Genomic DNA, 20,582 nt, shown 5'->3' with positions numbered 1-20,582 from the left:
CTCTGTGCTGTAGTGTCAATTTTAAGATCTGTATCAGATTTCAGATAAATGTTTAATTTCCAGTTTGTCTGAACCCACAGAGAGAAACACCCCTCTGTCTGACACCCACAGTTGATAAAGCTTCTTAAGCATCAGCAGTAACACACAGACACAATACAAGTAGATACCCAAGGAGCTCCAGCAGCGCCTTTAACACAGAGAGCAGGCGGCACTTCTGTACACCGAGGGTGGCGGGAGTCTGCAGCAGGCGGCCCAGTTACACCCCGCCTCTCTGAAGGGGTGCTGGTGCCAAGCAGCAGGAACTGGGGTACATTTACAGTTTCAGGAGGCTTCGGATAAATGTTCGAATCTCGGGAGACCAGCGTCCCGGGAGACAGCAGGCGATCGGGCGGAGGACAGAGTTCAAGGGGTGAACATGCAAAGCGGGGTGCAAACCCAGTCCGTATGGAAACGGGGGTGATCCAGGGCCGACCAGGGCCGTTTAGGGGTGTCCAGGGCTGAGCAGTGCTGACCGGGGCAGTTGAGGGCAGGGTTTAGGGACGGACAAGTGAGAAACAGAGACTCCTGTCGCTGGCGCAGTGTCGTGTCTCTGCCACCGGGGGGCACCACCAGCTCGTTCCTTTAAGCACGCGTGTCCGGGCCTGGTTCCGAAGCGGTCCGGTCCGTCTGGAGCGCGAGGCTGCGGAAGGAGCCCAGGGCGGGCCGGCGCTGGCAGAACTCCGGGGGGGGACTACAGCGAAGAGACGCTCCCGGCGCACAGCAGCAGGCAGAGGCAGAGGCAGAGGCGCACGGGCAGGGCCGATCCCACAGGGGGCGCCCCACCCCTCCACCCGGCCCTCCCGCCCTCCGTCCCCGTCTCCCGGGCCGCGACCGCCGAGCTCTCCTCCTGCTCGGCACCGGGGGGCGCTGTGGGGAAGGGGCAGGCCGGCGGCGCGGTGCAGTTGAGGCGCAGCCAGTCCGACAGGTGGGAGGTGGTGAGGGACAGGAGCTCCGCTGGGGAGGAGGACACGCGCGGGAGGTGGGAGAGATCGGGGGTCTCCGGGAACACCTGAGAGAGACAGGCAGACAGGCGTCCAGTCACTGAGAGAGACAGGCAGGCAGGCGTCCAGTCACTGAGAGAGACAGGCAGACAGGCGTCCAGTCACTGAGAGAGACAGGCAGGCAGGCGTCCAGTCACTGAGACAGGCAGGCAGGCGTCCAGTCACTGAGAGAGACAGACAGGCAGGCGTCCAGTCACTGAGAGAGACAGGCAGGCAGGCGTCCAGTCACTGAGACAGGCAGGCAGGCGTCCAGTCACTGAGAGAGACAGACAGGCAGGCGTCCTGTCACTGAGAGAGGCAGGCAGGCGTCCAGTCACTGAGAGAGGCAGACAGGCAGGTGCCAGTCACTGAGACAGACAGGCAGGCGTCCAGTCACTGAGACAGGCAGGCAGGCGTCCAGTCACTGAGACAGGCAGGCAGGCGTCCAGTCACTGAGAGAGGCAGACAGGCAGGCGTCCAGTCACTGAGAGAGACAGGCAGACAGGCGTCCAGTCACTGAGAGAGGCAGACAGGCAGGCGTCCAGTCACTGAGACAGACAGGCAGGCGTCCAGTCACTGAGACAGGCAGGCAGGCGTCCAGTCACTGAGACAGGCAGGCAGGCGTCCAGTCAGTGAGAGAGGCAGACAGGTAGGCGTCCAGTCACTGAGAGAGACAGGCAGGCAGGCGTCCAGTCACTGAGACAGGCAGACAGACAGGCGTCCAGTCACTGAGAGAGACAGGCAGACAGGCGTCCAGTCACTGAGAGAGACAGGCAGACAGGCGTCCAGTCACTGAGACAGGCAGACAGGCGTCCAGTCACTGAGAGAGGCAGACAGGCAGGCGTCCAGTCACTGAGAGAGGCAGACAGGTGTCCAGTCACTGAGAGAGACAGGCAGGCAGGCGTCCAGTCACTGAGAGAGACAGACAGGCAGGCGTCCAGTCACTGAGACAGGCAGACAGGCAGGCGTCCAGTCACTGAGACAGGCAGACAGGCAGGCGTCCAGTCACTGAGAGAGACAGGCAGACAGGCGTCCAGTCACTGAGAGAGACAGGCAGGCGTCCAGTCACTGAGAGAGGCAGACAGGCAGGCGTCCAGTCACTGAGAGAGACAGGCAGGCGTCCAGTCACTGAGAGAGACAGGCAGGCAGGCGTCCAGTCACTGAGAGAGACGGGCAGGCAGGCGTCCAGTCACTGAGACAGACAGGCAGGCGTCCAGTCACTGAGAGAGGCAGACAGGCAGGCGTCCAGTCACTGAGAGAGACAGGCAGACAGGCGTCCAGTCACTGAGAGAGGCAGACAGGCAGGCGTCCAGTCACTGAGAGAGACAGGCAGACAGGCGTCCAGTCACTGAGAGAGGCAGACAGGCAGGCGTCCAGTCACTGAGACAGGCAGGCAGGCGTCCAGTCACTGAGACAGGCAGGCAGACAGGCGTCCAGTCACTGAGACAGGCAGACAGGCAGGCGTCCAGTCACTGAGACAGACAGGCAGGCGTCCAGTCACTGAGAGAGACAGGCAGACAGGCGTCCAGTCACTGAGACAGGCAGACAGGCAGGCGTCCAGTCACTGAGACAGACAGGCAGGCGTCCAGTCACTGAGAGAGACAGGCAGACAGGCGTCCAGTCACTGAGAGAGACAGGCAGACAGGCGTCCAGTCACTGAGACAGGCAGACAGGCAGGCGTCCAGTCACTGAGACAGACAGGCAGGCGTCCAGTCACTGAGAGAGACAGACAGGCAGGCGTCCAGTCACTGAGAGAGACAGGCAGACAGGCAGGCGTCCAGTCACTGAGACAGGCAGACAGGCAGGCGTCCAGTCACTGAGTGAGGCAGACAGGCAGGCGTCCAATCAGTGAGAGAGACAGACAGGCAGGCGTCCAGTCAGTGAGAGAGACAGGCAGACAGTCACTCAGAGACACAGGCAGGCTGCCATTCATTCTGGGACACAGTTGGCCATGCAGAGGGACAGGGAGGGGGGCAGATGGACTGTACCTGTTCGGAGACATCTCTCAGGGTGTCAATCACCTGGGCGATAAAGGAGACCTTGAGATTTTCACTCCAGAGGTGGGACAGGAGGACAGACCAGGACTGAGAGAGGAGAACCCCTTCACTGTACACACAGCACTGAGAGAGAGAGACAGAGGGGTCTCACACTGCAGCACAGTGAGAATGAATGATTATCCGCCGAGACAAGACCGCAGGGCTCTTTAGAAAACTATACTGTGTTTTAGTCAAACAAGAGGATTCTCACCACAGCCTCGGTGTGGCACAGCAGAGTCTCAGAGGAGTGGTGAGGCACACGGTAATCTCTGGGAAAAACCTGCTTCTGCGGTTCAGACAACACAGGGAGAGTGTTCAATTAGCACCTGAGCACCTGACTTCATTAACACTGCAATCTACAGCCAACAAGTCTGACTTACTGAAAAGATTCGAAAACATCGAAATCACTCCATGCAGAGGGCTGGTTAATACAGAGGTAATCAATGTTTATTTTATAATAAAATCATAAACCAATGCAAATTGAGATACAGTCACTAAATGGCACTTAAAACTAGGGATTAATAAAAGGACCTTCGGCCTATTAAAGACAAATTACAGTTGATTAACAGAGGCAAACGTAGCTAATTACAAGAACTCAATTAAGAAGGCTTTGAGAGGTATTCAGAGAGGTATATTGCCATGGCAACAGCAGATGTTACAAACAACTGTGGTCATTCAGTGGCCACGCCCACCTAACTGCCCCAGTGCCTGCTGGGAGTTCTGTTCTAACCAATGGCACAGCAGTGTCTGAACTATCCAAATGATGGGGGAGGAGTCACACCATTTAACACTCATAGAATTAAGACACCAATAAAAGAAACTTGTTTAAATTCAATAACAACCTAAAAAGTTGTCAACGGAAATGATTTAACAAGGAGTCAGTGAGGCAATTCGTGCCAATGAACAGCAACAGCTAATGAGCGCTCAGAGTAGAGCAGGAGACCACCAAAAGTAATTATACCCTGTCAGATACAGTTAATTACAAAATGCCCCCAGGACTCATTAATCTATTCAATTTAAGAGTGAAGCGGGGTGACTGCTGTAATCAACGTCAATTAACAAGGACAGCTCCTGACGAGCAAAGTCCCCAGGAGCTGTTAACAGGTGAGACAGGGTTGCAGCTCAGCAGGGAGCAGAGACTCACGAATCCAGCCTGCTCCCGCTCCAGGGCTGGGATGAGCCTGCTGACCACCCCCTTCAGGAAGGGATCGCAGCCGCCGACCTGGACCGACAGCACCGAGAGCAACAGGAACACTGGGAGAGAGCAGACAGGACAGGTGACGTCCACAGGCCTGGAAGAGTCCAGAGCCCTGGGACTGGGCTGTGTCAGTGTGTCCTCAGGGACTAGAAGAGTCTAGAGCCCTGTGACTGGGCTGTCAGTGTCCACAGGGACTAGAAGAGTCTAGAGCCCTGTGACTGGGCTGTCAGTGTGTCCACAGGGACTAGAAGAGTCTAGAGCCCTGTGACTGGGCTGTGTCAGTGTCCCCAGGGACACGAAGAGTCTAGAGTCCTGTGACTGGGCTGTGTCAGTGTCCACAGGGACTAGAAGAGTCCAGAGCCCTGTGACTGGGCTGTGTCAGTGTGTCAGAAGGGACTAGAAGAGTCTAGAGCCCTGTGACTGGGCTGTGTCAGTGTGTCCACAGGGACTAGAAGAGTCCAGAGCCCTGTGACTGGGCTGTGTCAGTGTGTCCACAGGGACTAGAAGAGTCTAGAGCCCTGTGACTGGGCTGTGTCAGTGTGTCCACAGGGACTAGAAGAGTCCAGAGCCCTGTGACTGGGCTGTGTCAGTGTGTCCACAGGGACTAGAAGAGTCCAGAGCCCTGTGACTGGGCTGTGTCAGTGTGTCCACAGGGACTAGAAGAGTCTAGAGCCCTGTGTCTGAGCTGTCAGTGTCCACAGGGACTGGAAGAGTCTAGAGCCCTGTGACTGGGCTGTGTCAGTGTGTCCTCAGGGACTAGAAGAGTCTAGAGCCCTGTGACTGGGCTGTGTCAGTGTGTCCACAGGGACTAGAAGAGTCCAGAGCCCTGGGACTGGGCTGTGTCAGTGGGCAGTGTGTCCACAGGGACTAGAAGAGTCTAGAGCCCTGTGACTGGGCTGTGTCAGTGTGTCCTCAGGGACTAGAAGAGTCTAGAGCCCTGAGACTGGGCTGTGTCAGTGTGTCCACAGGGACTAGAAGAGTCCAGAGCCCTGTGACTGGGCTGTGTCAGTGTGTCCACAGGGACTAGAAGAGTCCAGAGCCCTGTGACTGGGCTGTGTCAGTGTGTCCACAGGGACTAGAAGAGTCCAGAGCCCTGTGACTGAGCTGTGTCAGCGTGTCCACAGGGACTAGAAGAGTCTAGAGCCCTGTGACTGGGCTGTGTCAGTGTGTCCACAGGGACTAGAAGAGTCTAGAGCCCTGTGACTGGGCTGTGTCAGTGTGTCCACAGGGACTAGAAGAGTCTAGAGCCCTGGGACTGGGCTGTGTCAGTGTGTCCACAGGGACTAGAAGAGTCTAGAGCCCTGTGACTGGGCTGTGTCAGTGTGTCCACAGGGACTAGAAGAGTCCAGAGCCCTGTGTCTGGGCTGTGTCAGTGTGTCCAAAGGGACTAGAAGAGTCTAGAGCCCTGTGACTGGGCTGTGTCAGTGTCCACAGGGACTAGAAGAGTCCAGAGCCCTGTGACTGGGCTGTGTCAGCGTGTCCACAGGGACTAGAAGAGTCTAGAGCCCTGTGACTGGGCTGTGTCAGTGTGTCCTCAGGGACTAGAAGAGTCCAGAGCCCTGTGACTGCGCTGTGTCAGTGTGTCCACAGGGACTAGAAGAGTCTAGAGCCCTGTGACTGGGCTGTGTCAGTGTGTCCTCAGGGACTAGAAGAGTCTAGAGCCCTGTGACTGGGCTGTGTCAGCGTGTCCACAGGGACTAGAAGAGTCTAGAGCCCTGTGACTGGGCTGTGTCAGTGTGTCCACAGGGACTAGAAGAGTCTAGAGCCCTGTGACTGGGCTGTGTCAGTGTCCACAGGGACTAGAAGAGTCTAGAGCCCTGTGACTGGGCTGTGTCAGTGTCCACAGGGACTAGAAGAGTCTAGAGCCCTGTGACTGGGCTGTGTCAGTGTGTCCACAGGGACTAGAAGAGTCTAGAGCCCTGTGACTGGGCTGTGTCAGTGTGTCCACAGGGACTAGAAGAGTCTAGAGCCCTGTGACTGGGCTGTGTCAGTGTCCACAGGGACTAGAAGAGTCTAGAGCCCTGTGACTGGGCTGTGTCAGTGTGTCCACAGGGACTAGAAGAGTCTAGAGCCCTGTGACTGGGCTGTGTCAGTGTCCACAGGGACTAGAAGAGTCTAGAGTCCTCTGACTGGGCTGTATCAGTGTGTCCTCAGGGACTAGAAGAGTCTAGAGCCCTGTGACTGGGCTGTGTCAGTGTGTCCTCAGGGACTAGAAGAGTCTAGAGCCCTGTGACTGGGCTGTGTCAGTGTGTCCTCAGGGACTAGAAGAGTCCAGAGCCCTGTGACTGGGCTGTGTCAGTGTGTCCTCAGGGACTAGAAGAGTCTAGAGCCCTGTGACTGGGCTGTGTCAGCGTGTCCACAGGGACTAGAAGAGTCTAGAGCCCTGTGACTGGGCTGTGTCAGTGTGTCCACAGGGACTAGAAGAGTCTAGAGCCCTGTGACTGGGCTGTGTCAGTGTCCACAGGGACTAGAAGAGTCTAGAGCCCTGTGACTGGGCTGTGTCAGTGTCCACAGGGACTAGAAGAGTCTAGAGCCCTGTGACTGGGCTGTGTCAGTGTGTCCACAGGGACTAGAAGAGTCTAGAGCCCTGTGACTGGGCTGTGTCAGTGTCCACAGGGACTAGAAGAGTCTAGAGCCCTGTGACTGGGCTGTGTCAGTGTGTCCACAGGGACTAGAAGAGTCTAGAGCCCTGTGACTGGGCTGTGTCAGTGTCCACAGGGACTAGAAGAGTCTAGAGTCCTCTGACTGGGCTGTATCAGTGTGTCCTCAGGGACTAGAAGAGTCTAGAGCCCTGTGACTGGGCTGTGTCAGTGTGTCCTCAGGGACTAGAAGAGTCTAGAGCCCTGTGACTGGGCTGTGTCAGTGTGTCCTCAGGGACTAGAAGAGTCCAGAGCCCTGTGACTGGGCTGTGTCAGTGTGTCCACAGGGACTAGAAGAGTCCAGAGCCCTGTGACTGCGCTGTGTCAGTGTGTCCTCAGGGACTAGAAGAGTCCAGAGCCCTGTGACTGGGCTGTGTCAGTGTGTCCACAGGGACTAGAAGAGTCTAGAGCCCTGGGACTGGGCTGTGTCAGTGTGTCCTCAGGGACTAGAAGAGTCCAGAGCCCTGTGACTGGGCTGTGTCAGTGTGTCCTCAGGGACTAGAAGAGTCCAGAGCCCTGTGACTGGGCTGTGTCAGTGTGTCCTCAGGGACTAGAAGAGTCCAGAGCCCTGTGACTGGGCTGTGTCAGTGTGTCCACAGGGACTAGAAGAGTCCAGAGCCCTGTGACTGCGCTGTGTCAGTGTGTCCTCAGGGACTAGAAGAGTCCAGAGCCCTGTGACTGGGCTGTGTCAGTGTGTCCACAGGGACTAGAAGAGTCTAGAGCCCTGGGACTGGGCTGTGTCAGTGTGTCCTCAGGGACTAGAAGAGTCCAGAGCCCTGTGACTGGGCTGTGTCAGTGTGTCCTCAGGGACTAGAAGAGTCTAGAGCCCTGTGACTGGGCTGTGTCAGTGTGTCCACAGGGACTAGAAGAGTCCAGAGCCCTGTGACTGGGCTGTCAGTGTGTCCACAGGGACTAGAAGAGTCTAGAGTCCTGTAACTGGGCTGTGTCAGTGTGTCCTCAGGGACTAGAAGAGTCCAGAGCCCTGTGACTGGGCTGTGTCAGTGTGTCCTCAGGGACTAGAAGAGTCCAGAGCCCTGTGACTGGGCTGTGTCAGTGTGTCCTCAGGGACTAGAAGAGTCTAGAGTCCTGTGACTGGGCTGTATCAGTGTGTCCTCAGGGACTAGAAGAGTCTAGAGCCCTGTGACTGGGCTGTGTCAGTGTGTCCACAGGGACTAGAAGAGTCTAGAGCCCTGTGACTGGGCTGTGTCAGTGTGTCCACAGGGACTAGAAGAGTCTAGAGCCCTGTGACTGGGCTGTGTCAGTGTCCACAGGGACTAGAAGAGTCTAGAGCCCTGTGACTGGGCTGTGTCAGTGTCCACAGGGACTAGAAGAGTCTAGAGCCCTGTGACTGGGCTGTGTCAGTGTGTCCACAGGGACTAGAAGAGTCTAGAGCCCTGTGACTGGGCTGTGTCAGTGTGTCCACAGGGACTAGAAGAGTCTAGAGCCCTGTGACTGGGCTGTGTCAGTGTCCACAGGGACTAGAAGAGTCTAGAGCCCTGTGACTGGGCTGTGTCAGTGTGTCCACAGGGACTAGAAGAGTCTAGAGCCCTGTGACTGGGCTGTGTCAGTGTCCACAGGGACTAGAAGAGTCTAGAGTCCTCTGACTGGGCTGTATCAGTGTGTCCTCAGGGACTAGAAGAGTCTAGAGCCCTGTGACTGGGCTGTGTCAGTGTGTCCTCAGGGACTAGAAGAGTCTAGAGCCCTGTGACTGGGCTGTGTCAGTGTGTCCTCAGGGACTAGAAGAGTCCAGAGCCCTGTGACTGGGCTGTGTCAGTGTGTCCTCAGGGACTAGAAGAGTCTAGAGCCCTGTGACTGGGCTGTGTCAGCGTGTCCACAGGGACTAGAAGAGTCTAGAGCCCTGTGACTGGGCTGTGTCAGTGTGTCCACAGGGACTAGAAGAGTCTAGAGCCCTGTGACTGGGCTGTGTCAGTGTCCACAGGGACTAGAAGAGTCTAGAGCCCTGTGACTGGGCTGTGTCAGTGTCCACAGGGACTAGAAGAGTCTAGAGCCCTGTGACTGGGCTGTGTCAGTGTGTCCACAGGGACTAGAAGAGTCTAGAGCCCTGTGACTGGGCTGTGTCAGTGTCCACAGGGACTAGAAGAGTCTAGAGCCCTGTGACTGGGCTGTGTCAGTGTGTCCACAGGGACTAGAAGAGTCTAGAGCCCTGTGACTGGGCTGTGTCAGTGTCCACAGGGACTAGAAGAGTCTAGAGTCCTCTGACTGGGCTGTATCAGTGTGTCCTCAGGGACTAGAAGAGTCTAGAGCCCTGTGACTGGGCTGTGTCAGTGTGTCCTCAGGGACTAGAAGAGTCTAGAGCCCTGTGACTGGGCTGTGTCAGTGTGTCCTCAGGGACTAGAAGAGTCCAGAGCCCTGTGACTGGGCTGTGTCAGTGTGTCCACAGGGACTAGAAGAGTCCAGAGCCCTGTGACTGCGCTGTGTCAGTGTGTCCTCAGGGACTAGAAGAGTCCAGAGCCCTGTGACTGGGCTGTGTCAGTGTGTCCACAGGGACTAGAAGAGTCTAGAGCCCTGGGACTGGGCTGTGTCAGTGTGTCCTCAGGGACTAGAAGAGTCCAGAGCCCTGTGACTGCGCTGTGTCAGTGTGTCCTCAGGGACTAGAAGAGTCCAGAGCCCTGTGACTGGGCTGTGTCAGTGTGTCCTCAGGGACTAGAAGAGTCTAGAGCCCTGTGACTGGGCTGTGTCAGTGTGTCCTCAGGGACTAGAAGAGTCCAGAGCCCTGTGACTGGGCTGTGTCAGTGTGTCCACAGGGACTAGAAGAGTCCAGAGCCCTGTGACTGCGCTGTGTCAGTGTGTCCTCAGGGACTAGAAGAGTCCAGAGCCCTGTGACTGGGCTGTGTCAGTGTGTCCACAGGGACTAGAAGAGTCTAGAGCCCTGGGACTGGGCTGTGTCAGTGTGTCCTCAGGGACTAGAAGAGTCCAGAGCCCTGTGACTGGGCTGTGTCAGTGTGTCCTCAGGGACTAGAAGAGTCTAGAGCCCTGTGACTGGGCTGTGTCAGTGTGTCCACAGGGACTAGAAGAGTCCAGAGCCCTGTGACTGGGCTGTCAGTGTGTCCACAGGGACTAGAAGAGTCTAGAGTCCTGTAACTGGGCTGTGTCAGTGTGTCCTCAGGGACTAGAAGAGTCCAGAGCCCTGTGACTGGGCTGTGTCAGTGTGTCCTCAGGGACTAGAAGAGTCTAGAGTCCTGTGACTGGGCTGTATCAGTGTGTCCTCAGGGACTAGAAGAGTCTAGAGCCCTGTGACTGGGCTGTGTCAGTGTGTCCACAGGGACTAGAAGAGTCCAGAGCCCTGTGACTGGGCTGTGTCAGTGTGTCCTCAGGGACTAGAAGAGTCTAGAGCCCTGTGACTGGGCTGTGTCAGTGTGTCCTCAGGGACTAGAAGAGTCCAGAGCCCTGTGACTGGGCTGTGTCAGTGTCCACAGGGACTAGAAGAGTCCAGAGCCCTGTGACTGGGCTGTGTCAGTGTGTCCACAGGGACTAGAAGAGTCCAGAGCCCTGTGACTGGGCTGTGTCAGTGTCCACAGTGACTAGAAGAGTCCAGAGCCCTGTGACTGGAATGTCTAACGTGCTGTGAAACAGAGTCATGTGCAGTGAAGCCCAGAGGGATTGTGGTGAGACTCGGAGAAGCAGCAGATGTCTCGGACGTGCGCGGGCGGGTCTGGTCTCCTGGCTTACCTGGGAGCAACATGATGCCATGCCCCTGGCCATCCGTTTGTCCCTGCTGCTCACGAGACGCCCGAGTCCAGAATCCACTTCTCCTGTCCCGTCCTCGCTTCTCCTGCTGCTCCGAGATCCTGTTACTTAAAAGTGAAAGTCAACTGTAATTGCAGAGCCCTCCCACTGCCCACTGCTCTCACACAAACACACACACCCCACTTCCCCTCCTCTCCCTGCCCCCACACCCCTCTCTCTCTCTCGTTTCCTCAGACTCTCCACTCCTGTATTCAAACGTAAGAGCGTTCTTGGCAAACAGGCCGCTGGGACACACAGGAACACACACAGAGCACTGGAATGCAACAGCACAGAGAAACAGACCCTGAGGAAGTACAGGCTCAGTGACCACAGCCTGGCCAGAGAAACTGGACACAGACAGAGCTGGCTGTCCAGAGAGGACAGGCTCAGTGACCACAGCCTGGCCAGAGAAACTGGACACAGGCAGACCTGACTGTCCAGAGAGGACAGGCTCAGTGACCACAGCCTGGCCAGAGAAACTGGACACAGGCAGACCTGACTGTCCAGAGAGGACAGGCTCAGTGACCACAGCCTGGCCAGAGAAACTGGACACAGACAGACCTGGCTGTCCAGAGAGGACAGGCTCAGTGAGCACAGCCTGGCCAGAGAAACTGGACACACGCAGACCCGGCTGTCTGGAACACAACAGAGCAGAAGGCGTGTGAGCAGTCCCAGCCTGAGGAATGGAGAGAGGAGAGAGAGTGTTGCGTCTTTCTTATTCATACCCGAGAGATCAGCTGGGAGAGGGACAAGTGTGGCCACCAGAGGGCGCTGTGCGCCAGCGGGCGCGGCCAGCAGGAGCAGCGGAGCCGGGGTGAAGGGGGGGCTTCTGTCTGCTGTTGTGTAATCTGGGGAAAGAGGAGGGGCTCTCTCACAGCCGCACGGCGCAGCCCCCCTCCGTCTGGTTTCAATCACCCCCCCCGGCCCCCCGCCCCCGCCTCCGGCTCTCCCCGTCAGGAAACACAGGAGCAGCGAGTCTGGACAACTTCGGAGGAGAGTGAGGGGAGAGAGAGAGGCAGCACAGAAGATGAGCTCCTAATTTCTTTGAGATTTTATTGTTTTCTGGAACTGAACAAATAGTCTAGGAATAAGGCAACATCAAACAAAACTAAAGAAAACTACAGAAGTAAAGTAAATTTGCCATTGGAAAAAAAAAAAATCAACAAAGCAAACATCTAAAAAACTGAAGATCAACTATAAGACACAGCTACACCTGAGGATAAAGGACCTGAGGAAAAACTCCAAAAAGAAAAATCCCCAAGAGATGAAGAGGAACAAACAGAAAAGGAATCATTAAAACAAGGATATAAGAATAAGAAGACAAGAAAGAAAGAAAGAAAGAAAGAAAGAGAAAAAGTACACCAAAGGAAACAAGAAGGAAAGGGAAAATACAAGCAGCATCAAGAGAAGCCAAGAACTCAGCCATCAACACGAAAAACACCTGGTAAGCCCTGTTCTTTCTTCTCCTTTCTTGAAGAAGCCTCTAAAAAAAATTGAACTGCTTTGCTAGATAAAAGTTTAAAAAGTCTTTAGAAAAAGGTACCTTAAAGTTTAAATTAAACAAAATACCACTTGGGCCCACTACACTCAAAAGGCCAAAGTTGAAGAACCTGTTCCCAAGCAACAGGGGGCTGATTGTATTCAAAACGCCCGAGCCAGGCCGTCTGTTTGCTCTTCTCACCTGGGCCCATTGTATTTAAAAGAGCAAGATGAGTACAGAGCAGAACACAGCCCCACTGGACCAGCCCTGCCCCCTCAGCACAGTACTCCAGTACCCTGAGGACGTGAAAACCGTTAAGACCAGGAAACAGTACAAAGACTCCTGGATGAAAGAAAACCCAGAGACCCTCATTGCTGACTACTGCCAGGCAGGAGAAAAGCACATAAAAACCAACCTGCTCTTTTTTACTGAGCATCCAAATGCCTGGCACACAGCTGTGTGTAAGAATTATACAAACACCACCAGAAGGGGCATCAGCAAAGGCAGGCAAATCTCCATAGGGGGCGACAGCGAGGTAGAAGACACTGTCCTGACTGTCAACACCTACCACAATGGTACAGTGATGATACAGGGCAGTGAGGCCGCTCTGGAGCTTTTCGAGGAAAAGTTCACAGACCTTAAAACACAGGCCGACCTGGAGAAACCTCCCCCAGAAACAGGAGAGAGACCCAGCAGCCTGATGCCCGCCACACCGGAGAGTTCAGCTCCACCTGACTCGGAGCCCACAAACACAGCCTCAGCCACAGAACAGCCCAGCAAAAGTGTAGCCCTCGGCAACACGGAAACACACCACCTGGACACACACAGCCCACACCAACCCCCCTGTGACCACAGCACAGTGCGCCTCCTGAGAGAGAAACTCTCTGCTCTGGAGCTGGACTTCACTGAGTTCAAGGAGCTGATGCTGGGGAGACTCACAGAGGGGCAGACAGCACAACAGCTAAGAGACGAGGTTAACAAACACAGGAATGAATGTAAAACCTCCAACAAACAGCTCAGGGCACAGATGGAGGAGCTGCTGCGGGACAACAGTAAGCTGCAGTCGGAAGTAGCAGAGCTGAGAGAGGAGCTGCAGCTCGCGGAGAGGACAAGCAAGACTCTCAAAGACCAGCTGAGGAAACTCACTACTTCCCACTGCAGCCCTGACTGCAACAGAACAGCCCTGAGACCCAGAACACACAACTCACAACACCCACCACCAACCCGCAAAGACACACCCACCTCCACACAACCTGACACCCCTACAACCCCCACCACCAACTCCCACTTACCCAGTACCCCCACCGTAGCAAACACCACACCCACTGCACCCCCCGGCACCCCAAATCCCCTCACAACTCTACTGCCCAAAAGCACATCCACCTTGCCGAACACTCAGGGTGACCCACACACACACCCGGCCCCACCCAACTCCTCCACCTCACACACTGCACCCCCCCAAGCAGCCCCCCGCCCGGCAGCACAGCGCCCCTCCAGCAGACTGGACACCAGAGGCAGACGCATGGAAGTAGCCCTTCTCATCGACTCCAACGGGAGGTACATCGATGAGCACAGGCTCTTCCCGGGATTACAAACAGCAAAGCTCTGGTGTCCGACGACAGAGAAGGCCCTGCAGCTGCTGTCCAGGTCGGTACTGGGAGCCCCTCAGCACATCATCATCCACACCGGCACCAACGACTTGAGGACCCAGAGGGAGCAGGTGGCCCAGTCCATCAGGAGAGTGGCAGAGAGGGCCATACAGGAGTTCCCTCGCGCCCGAATTGTCATCTCCACCCTGCTGCCGAGACAGGACGAGCAGCACCACACCATCCAGAGAATCAATGCCGAGATCTCACGGTGCTGCGCCCTGCTCCCAAACGTCTATCTGGCCCATCACTCCACCCTTGGACCACAGCATCTACACGACCATAAACACCTCAAAAAACAGACCATTGGACTCTTCACAAAAACTCTGAAAGACACCACACTGGGCAGACACCCAAACACCATCCCAGAGAGAAACAGGAGGACTACCAGAGGAACGCCCCAGCACCCACACCCCCAACCCAGACCAACTCAACCCACAAAGAACAGAACCAGCACCACCCTACAGCCCTCCAACCCAGACCAACGACCGAACAGGACCAGAACCAGCGCCCCATCCCATGCCCCTCACCCAGACCAGCAGCTGAACCGGACCAGAACCACAACCCCTCCCCACCCAGCACAACAACAGAGCCGGACCGAGCCCCTCCTGCACAGCTACGCCGCAGCCCTGGCCAGACCAGCAGTCCCGAGTGGTTTGGAGCTGGGAGAAATCCGGCAGCTCCTGAACCTCATCTGCACCCGGCTTATGAGCTGAACTTCCATCACCCACAGCGACAGACAAAAACCCAGCACAATACTTGTTTCTGTTGATGATGCAAATGTCCGACACAAATTTGATACAGTTCCAGAAAACAATAACAAATTGCAAAGATAATTCAAATGATGACAATGAGATCTCTAAAGATAAGTATGTGGAACATTCAGGGTCTGGGCTCGTCAGCATTTGGGCTGAAGAGCACTGATCCTGAATTTATCAAGGATGTAAAGGAGACAGACATCATGATCCTACAGGAGACATGGTGTCGGGGAGACTTGGCTACCCACTGTCCCCCAGGCTACAAGGAGATCATGGTGCCCTCTGTCAAAAAACCCCAAATCACCCGGGGCAGAGACTCTGGGGGGATCATTGTGTGGTACAGAGCGGAGCTCAGTCACTCCATACAATTAGTAAAGAAAGAAGAGTCACGAGTTTGGCTTAAAATCAAAAGAAATACCATCTGTACAGAAAACGAGGTTTTCCTGTGTGCTGTCTACATCCCGCCCTCAGAATCCCCCTACTACAGTGAGGGAATTCTCCCCAGTCTCCACACGGAGATCGGTCACTTCCAGGGCCAGGGAAACGTGCTGCTCTGTGGTGACCTCAACGCACGAACAGGCACACTGGCAGACTTCACCAGCACACAGGGAAATACTCACATATTCGGACAATCCCCTCTGTACCACACACCGGTCACCTCACACAGGTGCAGCCATGACACCACGGTCAACAGCACCGGGCACGAGCTGCTGCAGCTCTGTCAAGGGCTGGGCCTGTACATCGTCAACGGCAGGACTAGAGGGGACTCTCTAGGCAGGTTCACCTACAGCTCAGCTCTGGGCAGCAGTGTGGTGGACTACGCCATCACCGACCTGGACCCCTCCTGTATCAGTGCCTTCACTGTCAGGCCACAAACTCCCCTCTCCGACCACAGCCAGATCACACTCTACATGAAGAGAACACACCAGCACAGAGACACACTGACACAGCCCAGCCAGCTGTATGACCTCAACCAGGCATACAGATGGGACACAGACAGCCTAGACAGATACCAAACTGCACTGGGCCATGAGGAAATTCAGACACTGATGGACACATTCCTAAACACTCCGTATCAAACCAACAAATTAGGCATAAACTTGGCCACACAAAAACTAAATCACCTATTCCACAAACTAGCATCAAAATCTAAGCTAAAAACAACTACATCAAAAAACTACCAAAAAACAAAAGCAAAAGAAAAGTGGTTTGATACGGAGTGCAAAAACATCAGAAATGCACTACGAAAAGTCTCAAATGAAAAACACAGACAACCACACAACACAGATCTGCGACTCAGGTACTGTGACATGGTAAAACTTTACAAACACACGCTGAAAAAGAAAAGAAACACATACATAGACAAACAACTTGCAGAAATTGAGGAGTCACTAAATCAGAATTGTTTCTGGGAGAAGTGGAACAACTTAAACAAATCAAAACCAGAAGAATTGGCCATCCAAAATGGAACAATCTGGCAAACATACTTTGAAAATCTCTATGAAAAGCTCCCAAATACAAATCAATCAGACCAAAACACCATTTATGAAAAACTCAAAATTTTGGAATTGGCTATCAAAGACAACCAAAACCCCTTAGACTCCCCAATCACTGAGCAGGAGCTACTGGACAAACTCCAGGCCCTCAGACCACGCAAAGCCTGTGGCCATGATGGAGTCATAAATGAGATGCTGAGACACAGCAGCCCAAAGTTGCAACAAGCCCTGCTCAAACTCCTCAATCTCATCATGACAGCCGGATGTTTCCCCGAGGCCTGGAACCAAGGACTGATCACGCCCATCTATAAGAGTGGAGATAAACTCGATCCCAACAACTACCGGGGCATCTGTGTGAACAGTAACCTGGGGAAGGTATTCTGCAGTATCCTAAATACACGAATACTGGCCTTCCTTACCGAACACAATGTCCTGAGTAAAAGTCAGATTGGCTTCTTGCCAGATCACCGCACATCTGATCACATTTACACCCTACACACACTGATAGACAAACACGTCCACCAAAAACACAAAGGAAAAATTTTTGCCTGCTTTGTCGATTTCAAAAAAGCATTTGACTCGATTTGGCATGAGAGATTGTTTTATAAACTACTCCAAAGTGGCATAGGGGGCAAAGTGTACGACATCATTAAATCAATGTATTCAGAGAGCAAATGTGCAGTGAAAATTGGAAACAAAAGGACTAAATTCTTCACCCAAGGCCGCGGGGTGAGACAGGGCTGCAGCCTGAGCCCAACACTGTTCAATATCTATATCAATGAATTAGCAGGAATGTTGGAGCAGTCTGCAGCTCCTGGTCTTACACTACACGACACAGAAATCAAGTTCCTGCTCTACGCAGATGACCTGGTCCTGCTGTCGCCCACAGAACAGGGGCTGCAGCAGAACCTGGCACTGCTGGAGCAGTACTGTCAGACCTGGGCACTGACAGTCAATCTGGACAAGACCAGAGTTATGGTTTTCCAGAAGAAAGCCAGACCTCAGGGAAACAGGTACAAATTCACACTGAACAAGAACACATTGGAGCACACATCCAGCTACACATATCTCGGTCTCACCATCAGCTCTTCCGGGAGTTTTGACCTGGCAGTGAAGGCACTGAGGGAGAAGGCACTCAGGGCTTTCTACGCAATAAGAAGGAGGCTCTTCAACATCAACCCACCAACAAGAATCTGGCTCCAAATATTTGAAAGTGTAATCCAACCCATTGCCCTATACGGCAGTGAAGTTTGGGGTCCCCTCACAGACCAGGATTACACCCAATGGGACAAACACCCCACAGAAACTCTGCACATGGAGATCTGTAGAATCATCCTCCGTGTGCAGAGAAAAACTCCTAACAACGGGTGCAGGGCCGAATTAGGCCAGTACCCACTATTGATAAACATACAGAAAAGAATATTAAAGTATTGGCTACACCTAAAAAACAGCGACCAAAATTCCTACCACCACAAAGCCCTGCTGAGCCAAGAGCTGAGCCCAAAACAGAGCCCCCTGAGCCAGCTGGTCCTGAGGCTCACCGACCTGAGCCACACCAACACTAACCAGCCTCAGGACAGCACTGCTAGAGCACCACAACCCAGACTCAACCACATCACAGCACAGATCAAACAGCAATATCTCACACACTGGGACACACACACACAAACACAACATAAACTGGAATGCTACAGAACCTTAAACAGACAATACACACTAGCTGAATATTTGACCAAAATAAAAAATAACAAACAGAAACAGACCCTGACGAAGTACAGGCTCAGTGACCACAACCTGGCCATAGAAACTGGGCGACACAGGCAGACCTGGCTGCCCAGAGAGGACAGGCTGTGCTCCCACTGCCAGCAGGGAGAAATAGAGACAGAGGTGCACTTCCTACTGCACTGTGACAGATACTCTGGGATTAGAGAAACATTCTTCCCGAAATTCAGAAATCTAATCCCAGAGTTCCCACACCTGCCAAAACCACAACAGGTCCCAATCCTACTGGGAGAGGGAGGAGGGAACTCAGTTGATCTGGCAGCCCAGTATGTGATCTCCTGTCACAGCCTGAGGAACAGTGAGTCCGTCTCCCAATAATGCTCCAGCCGCCTACAGTATATGTCGATATTATATAATATGTCTTTGTTGTAAATGTCTGTAACATGTCTGTAGATTTTATTTTACTTCTATTTTTTTTGTTTTGTTCTATGTTAATTTTATTATTTTTATTTGCTTTGGCAACACTGATTGTACCCATCGGTCATGCTAATAAAGCACCTTGAATTGAATTGAATTGAATTGACACCGTGACTGAGCAAGAGAATCAACACCAGCTGAACCACAGGGGGAGAGGAGAGAGAGGAGAGAGAGAGGGGAGAGGAGAGAGGGGGGAGAGAGAGGAGAGAGAGGGGAGAGAGGGGAGAGAGGGGAGAGAGGGGAGAGAGAGGGGGGAGAGAGAGGGGAGAGAGAGGGGGAGAGAGGAGAGAGGAGAGAGAGGGGGGAGAGGGGAGAGAGAGGGGAGAGAGGAAAGAGGAGGGAGGAGGGAGAGAGGGGAGAGAGAGGGGAGAGAGGAAAGAGGAGGGAGGAGGGAGAGAGAGGAGAGAGAGGGGAGAGAGGGGAGAGAGGGGAGAGAGAGGGGAGAGAGAGGAGAGAGAGAGGAGAGAGGGGGAGAGAGGGGGAGAGAGGGGGAGAGAGAGAGGAGAGAGAGAGGAGAGAGAGAGGGGAGAGAGAGGGGAGAGATAGAGGAGTTTTGTTCTGTGTTAATTTTATTATTTTTATTTGCTTTGGCAACACTGATTGTACCCATCGGTCATGCTAATAAAGCACCTTGAATTGAATTGAATTGAGAGGAGAGAGAGGGGAGAGAGAGGAGAGAGAGGGGAGAGAGGGGAGAGAGAGGAGAGAGAGGAGAGAGAGGGGAGAGAGAGGAGAGAGAGGGGAGAGAGAGGAGAGAGGGGAGAGAGAGGGGAGAGAGAGGAGAGAGAGGGGAGAGAGGGGAGAGAGAGGAGAGAGAGGGGAGAGAGAGGAGAGAGAGAGGAGAGAGAGAGGAGAGAGGGGGAGAGAGGGGGAGAGAGGGGGAGAGAGGGGGAGAGAGAGGAGAGAGAGAGGAGAGAGAGAGGAGAGAGAGAGGAGAGAGATAGAGGAGTTTTGTTCTGTGTTAATTTTATTATTTTTATTTGCTTTGGCAACACTGATTGTACCCATCGGTCATGCTAATAAAGCACCTTGAATTGAATTGAATTGAGAGGGGAGAGAGAGGGGAGAGAGAGGGGAGAGAGAGGGGAGAGAGAGGGGAGAGAGAGGGGAGAGAGAGGGGAGAGAGAGGGGAGAGAGGGGAGAGAGAGGGGAGAGAGAGGGGAGAGAGAGGGGAGAGAGGGGAGAGAGAGGGGAGAGAGAGGGGAGAGAGAGGGGAGAGAGGGGAGAGAGAGGGGAGAGAGGGGAGAGAGGGGAGAGAGAGGAAAGGGAGAGAGGAGAGAGATGAGAGAGAGGAAAGGGAGAGAGGAGAGAGATGAGAGAGAGGAGAGAGGGGGGAGAGGAGGGAGAGAGAGGAGAGAGTGGGGGGAGAGAGAGGAGAGAGTGGGGGGAGAGAGAGGAGATGGACAAGAAGAGAGAGGGGAGAGAGGGGAGAGAGAGGGATGGGAGTGAGAGGAGAGTGAGAGGAGAGAGAGGGGACAGAGCACGTGTGATAAGTGTGTGATCTCCTGTCACAGCCTGCAGAGCAGTGAGCCTGTCTCTCAATAATGCTCCATGTCTGTGTGTAAATGTCTTATGATTGTGTCTGTATTGTTAATGTCTGCAGATTGCTGTTCTATGTGAACTGTATTTGTTTTGCTTTGGCAACACTGATTGTACTCATCAGTCATGCCAGTAAAGCACCCTGAAGTGAACTGGACAGAAGAGAGCAGAGAGAATGTGTTCCTGCTCCGACGCGTGGCTGCAGGGCTGTACTCCAGCCAGGACGACCCCTGACCTGCGCTCCCGGCCGGACAGCGCTGAATGACCTCTGACCTCTGACCCCACTCACCTCACCATCTGTTGCCCCTTCTTTCTGCGTCTTCTAGGATCTGGTGACGGGCGGAGTGTGTTTCCACTGCTGCCTCTTCTGGACTGGGGCTGGACTGAGGGGCTGGACTGAGGGTCAGGACTGAGGGACTGTGGGACTGAGGGACTGTGGGACTGAGGGGCTGGACTGTGGGGCTGTGGGACTGTGGGGCTGGACTGTGGGGCTGTGGGACTGTGGGGCTGTGGGGCTGGACTGAGGGTCCGGACTGTGGGACTGTGGGGCTGGACTGAGGGTCTGGACTGTGGGGCTGGACTGAGGGTCCGGACTGTGGGACTGTGGGGCTGGACTGAGGGTCTGGACTGTGGGGCTGGACTGAGGGTCTGGACTGTGGGGCTGGACTGTGGGGCTGGACTGTGGGGCTGGACTGAGGGGCTGGACTGTGGGTCTGGGCTGAGGGTCTGGGCTGAGGGTCCGGACTGAGGGTCCGGACTGAGGGACTGTGGGACTGTGGGGCTGGTGACACACACAGTGACACTGTGACACACTCACTATCCACT

At 54.4% G+C, this 20,582-nt stretch overlaps 1 protein-coding gene across 1 annotated transcript; it reads right to left on the bottom strand.

Annotated features, from left to right (window-relative positions):
• Positions 1–33: 33 nt before the first annotated feature.
• LOC148640504 (uncharacterized) lies at positions 34–20,190 on the bottom strand. The gene is made up of 6 exons (XM_088619830.1): positions 20,047–20,190; positions 10,583–10,707; positions 4,200–4,309; positions 3,267–3,341; positions 3,008–3,139; positions 34–1,048 (listed from the first exon to the last, which is right to left on the bottom strand). The coding sequence occupies exons 1-6, from the start codon at positions 20,052–20,054 to the stop codon at positions 731–733; spliced, it is 768 nt and encodes a 255-aa protein (XP_088475956.1). The 5' UTR covers positions 20,055–20,190; the 3' UTR covers positions 34–730.
• Between the last annotated feature and the right edge of the window lie 392 nt (positions 20,191–20,582).

This window comes from Lepisosteus platostomus, chromosome 25 (genome assembly GCF_059453375.1).
Source record: "Lepisosteus platostomus isolate fLepPlt1 chromosome 25, fLepPlt1.hap1, whole genome shotgun sequence".
Classification (NCBI taxonomy): Eukaryota; Metazoa; Chordata; class Actinopteri; order Semionotiformes; family Lepisosteidae; genus Lepisosteus; species Lepisosteus platostomus.
The sequence above is the reverse complement of the archived record's forward strand: the minus strand, read 5'-3'. Positions and strand labels throughout refer to the sequence as shown.

Excerpts from the sequence above, each read along its gene's own strand:
- LOC148640504 (XM_088619830.1), bottom strand. Across the intron at positions 3,140-3,266 it reads TGTGCCACACCGAGGCTGTG|TGCTGTGTGTACAGTGAAGG; the intron begins GTGAGAATCCTC and ends TCTCTCTCTCAG. Across the intron at positions 1,049-3,007 it reads TGAGAGATGTCTCCGAACAG|GTGTTCCCGGAGACCCCCGA; the intron begins GTACAGTCCATC and ends TGTCTCTCTCAG.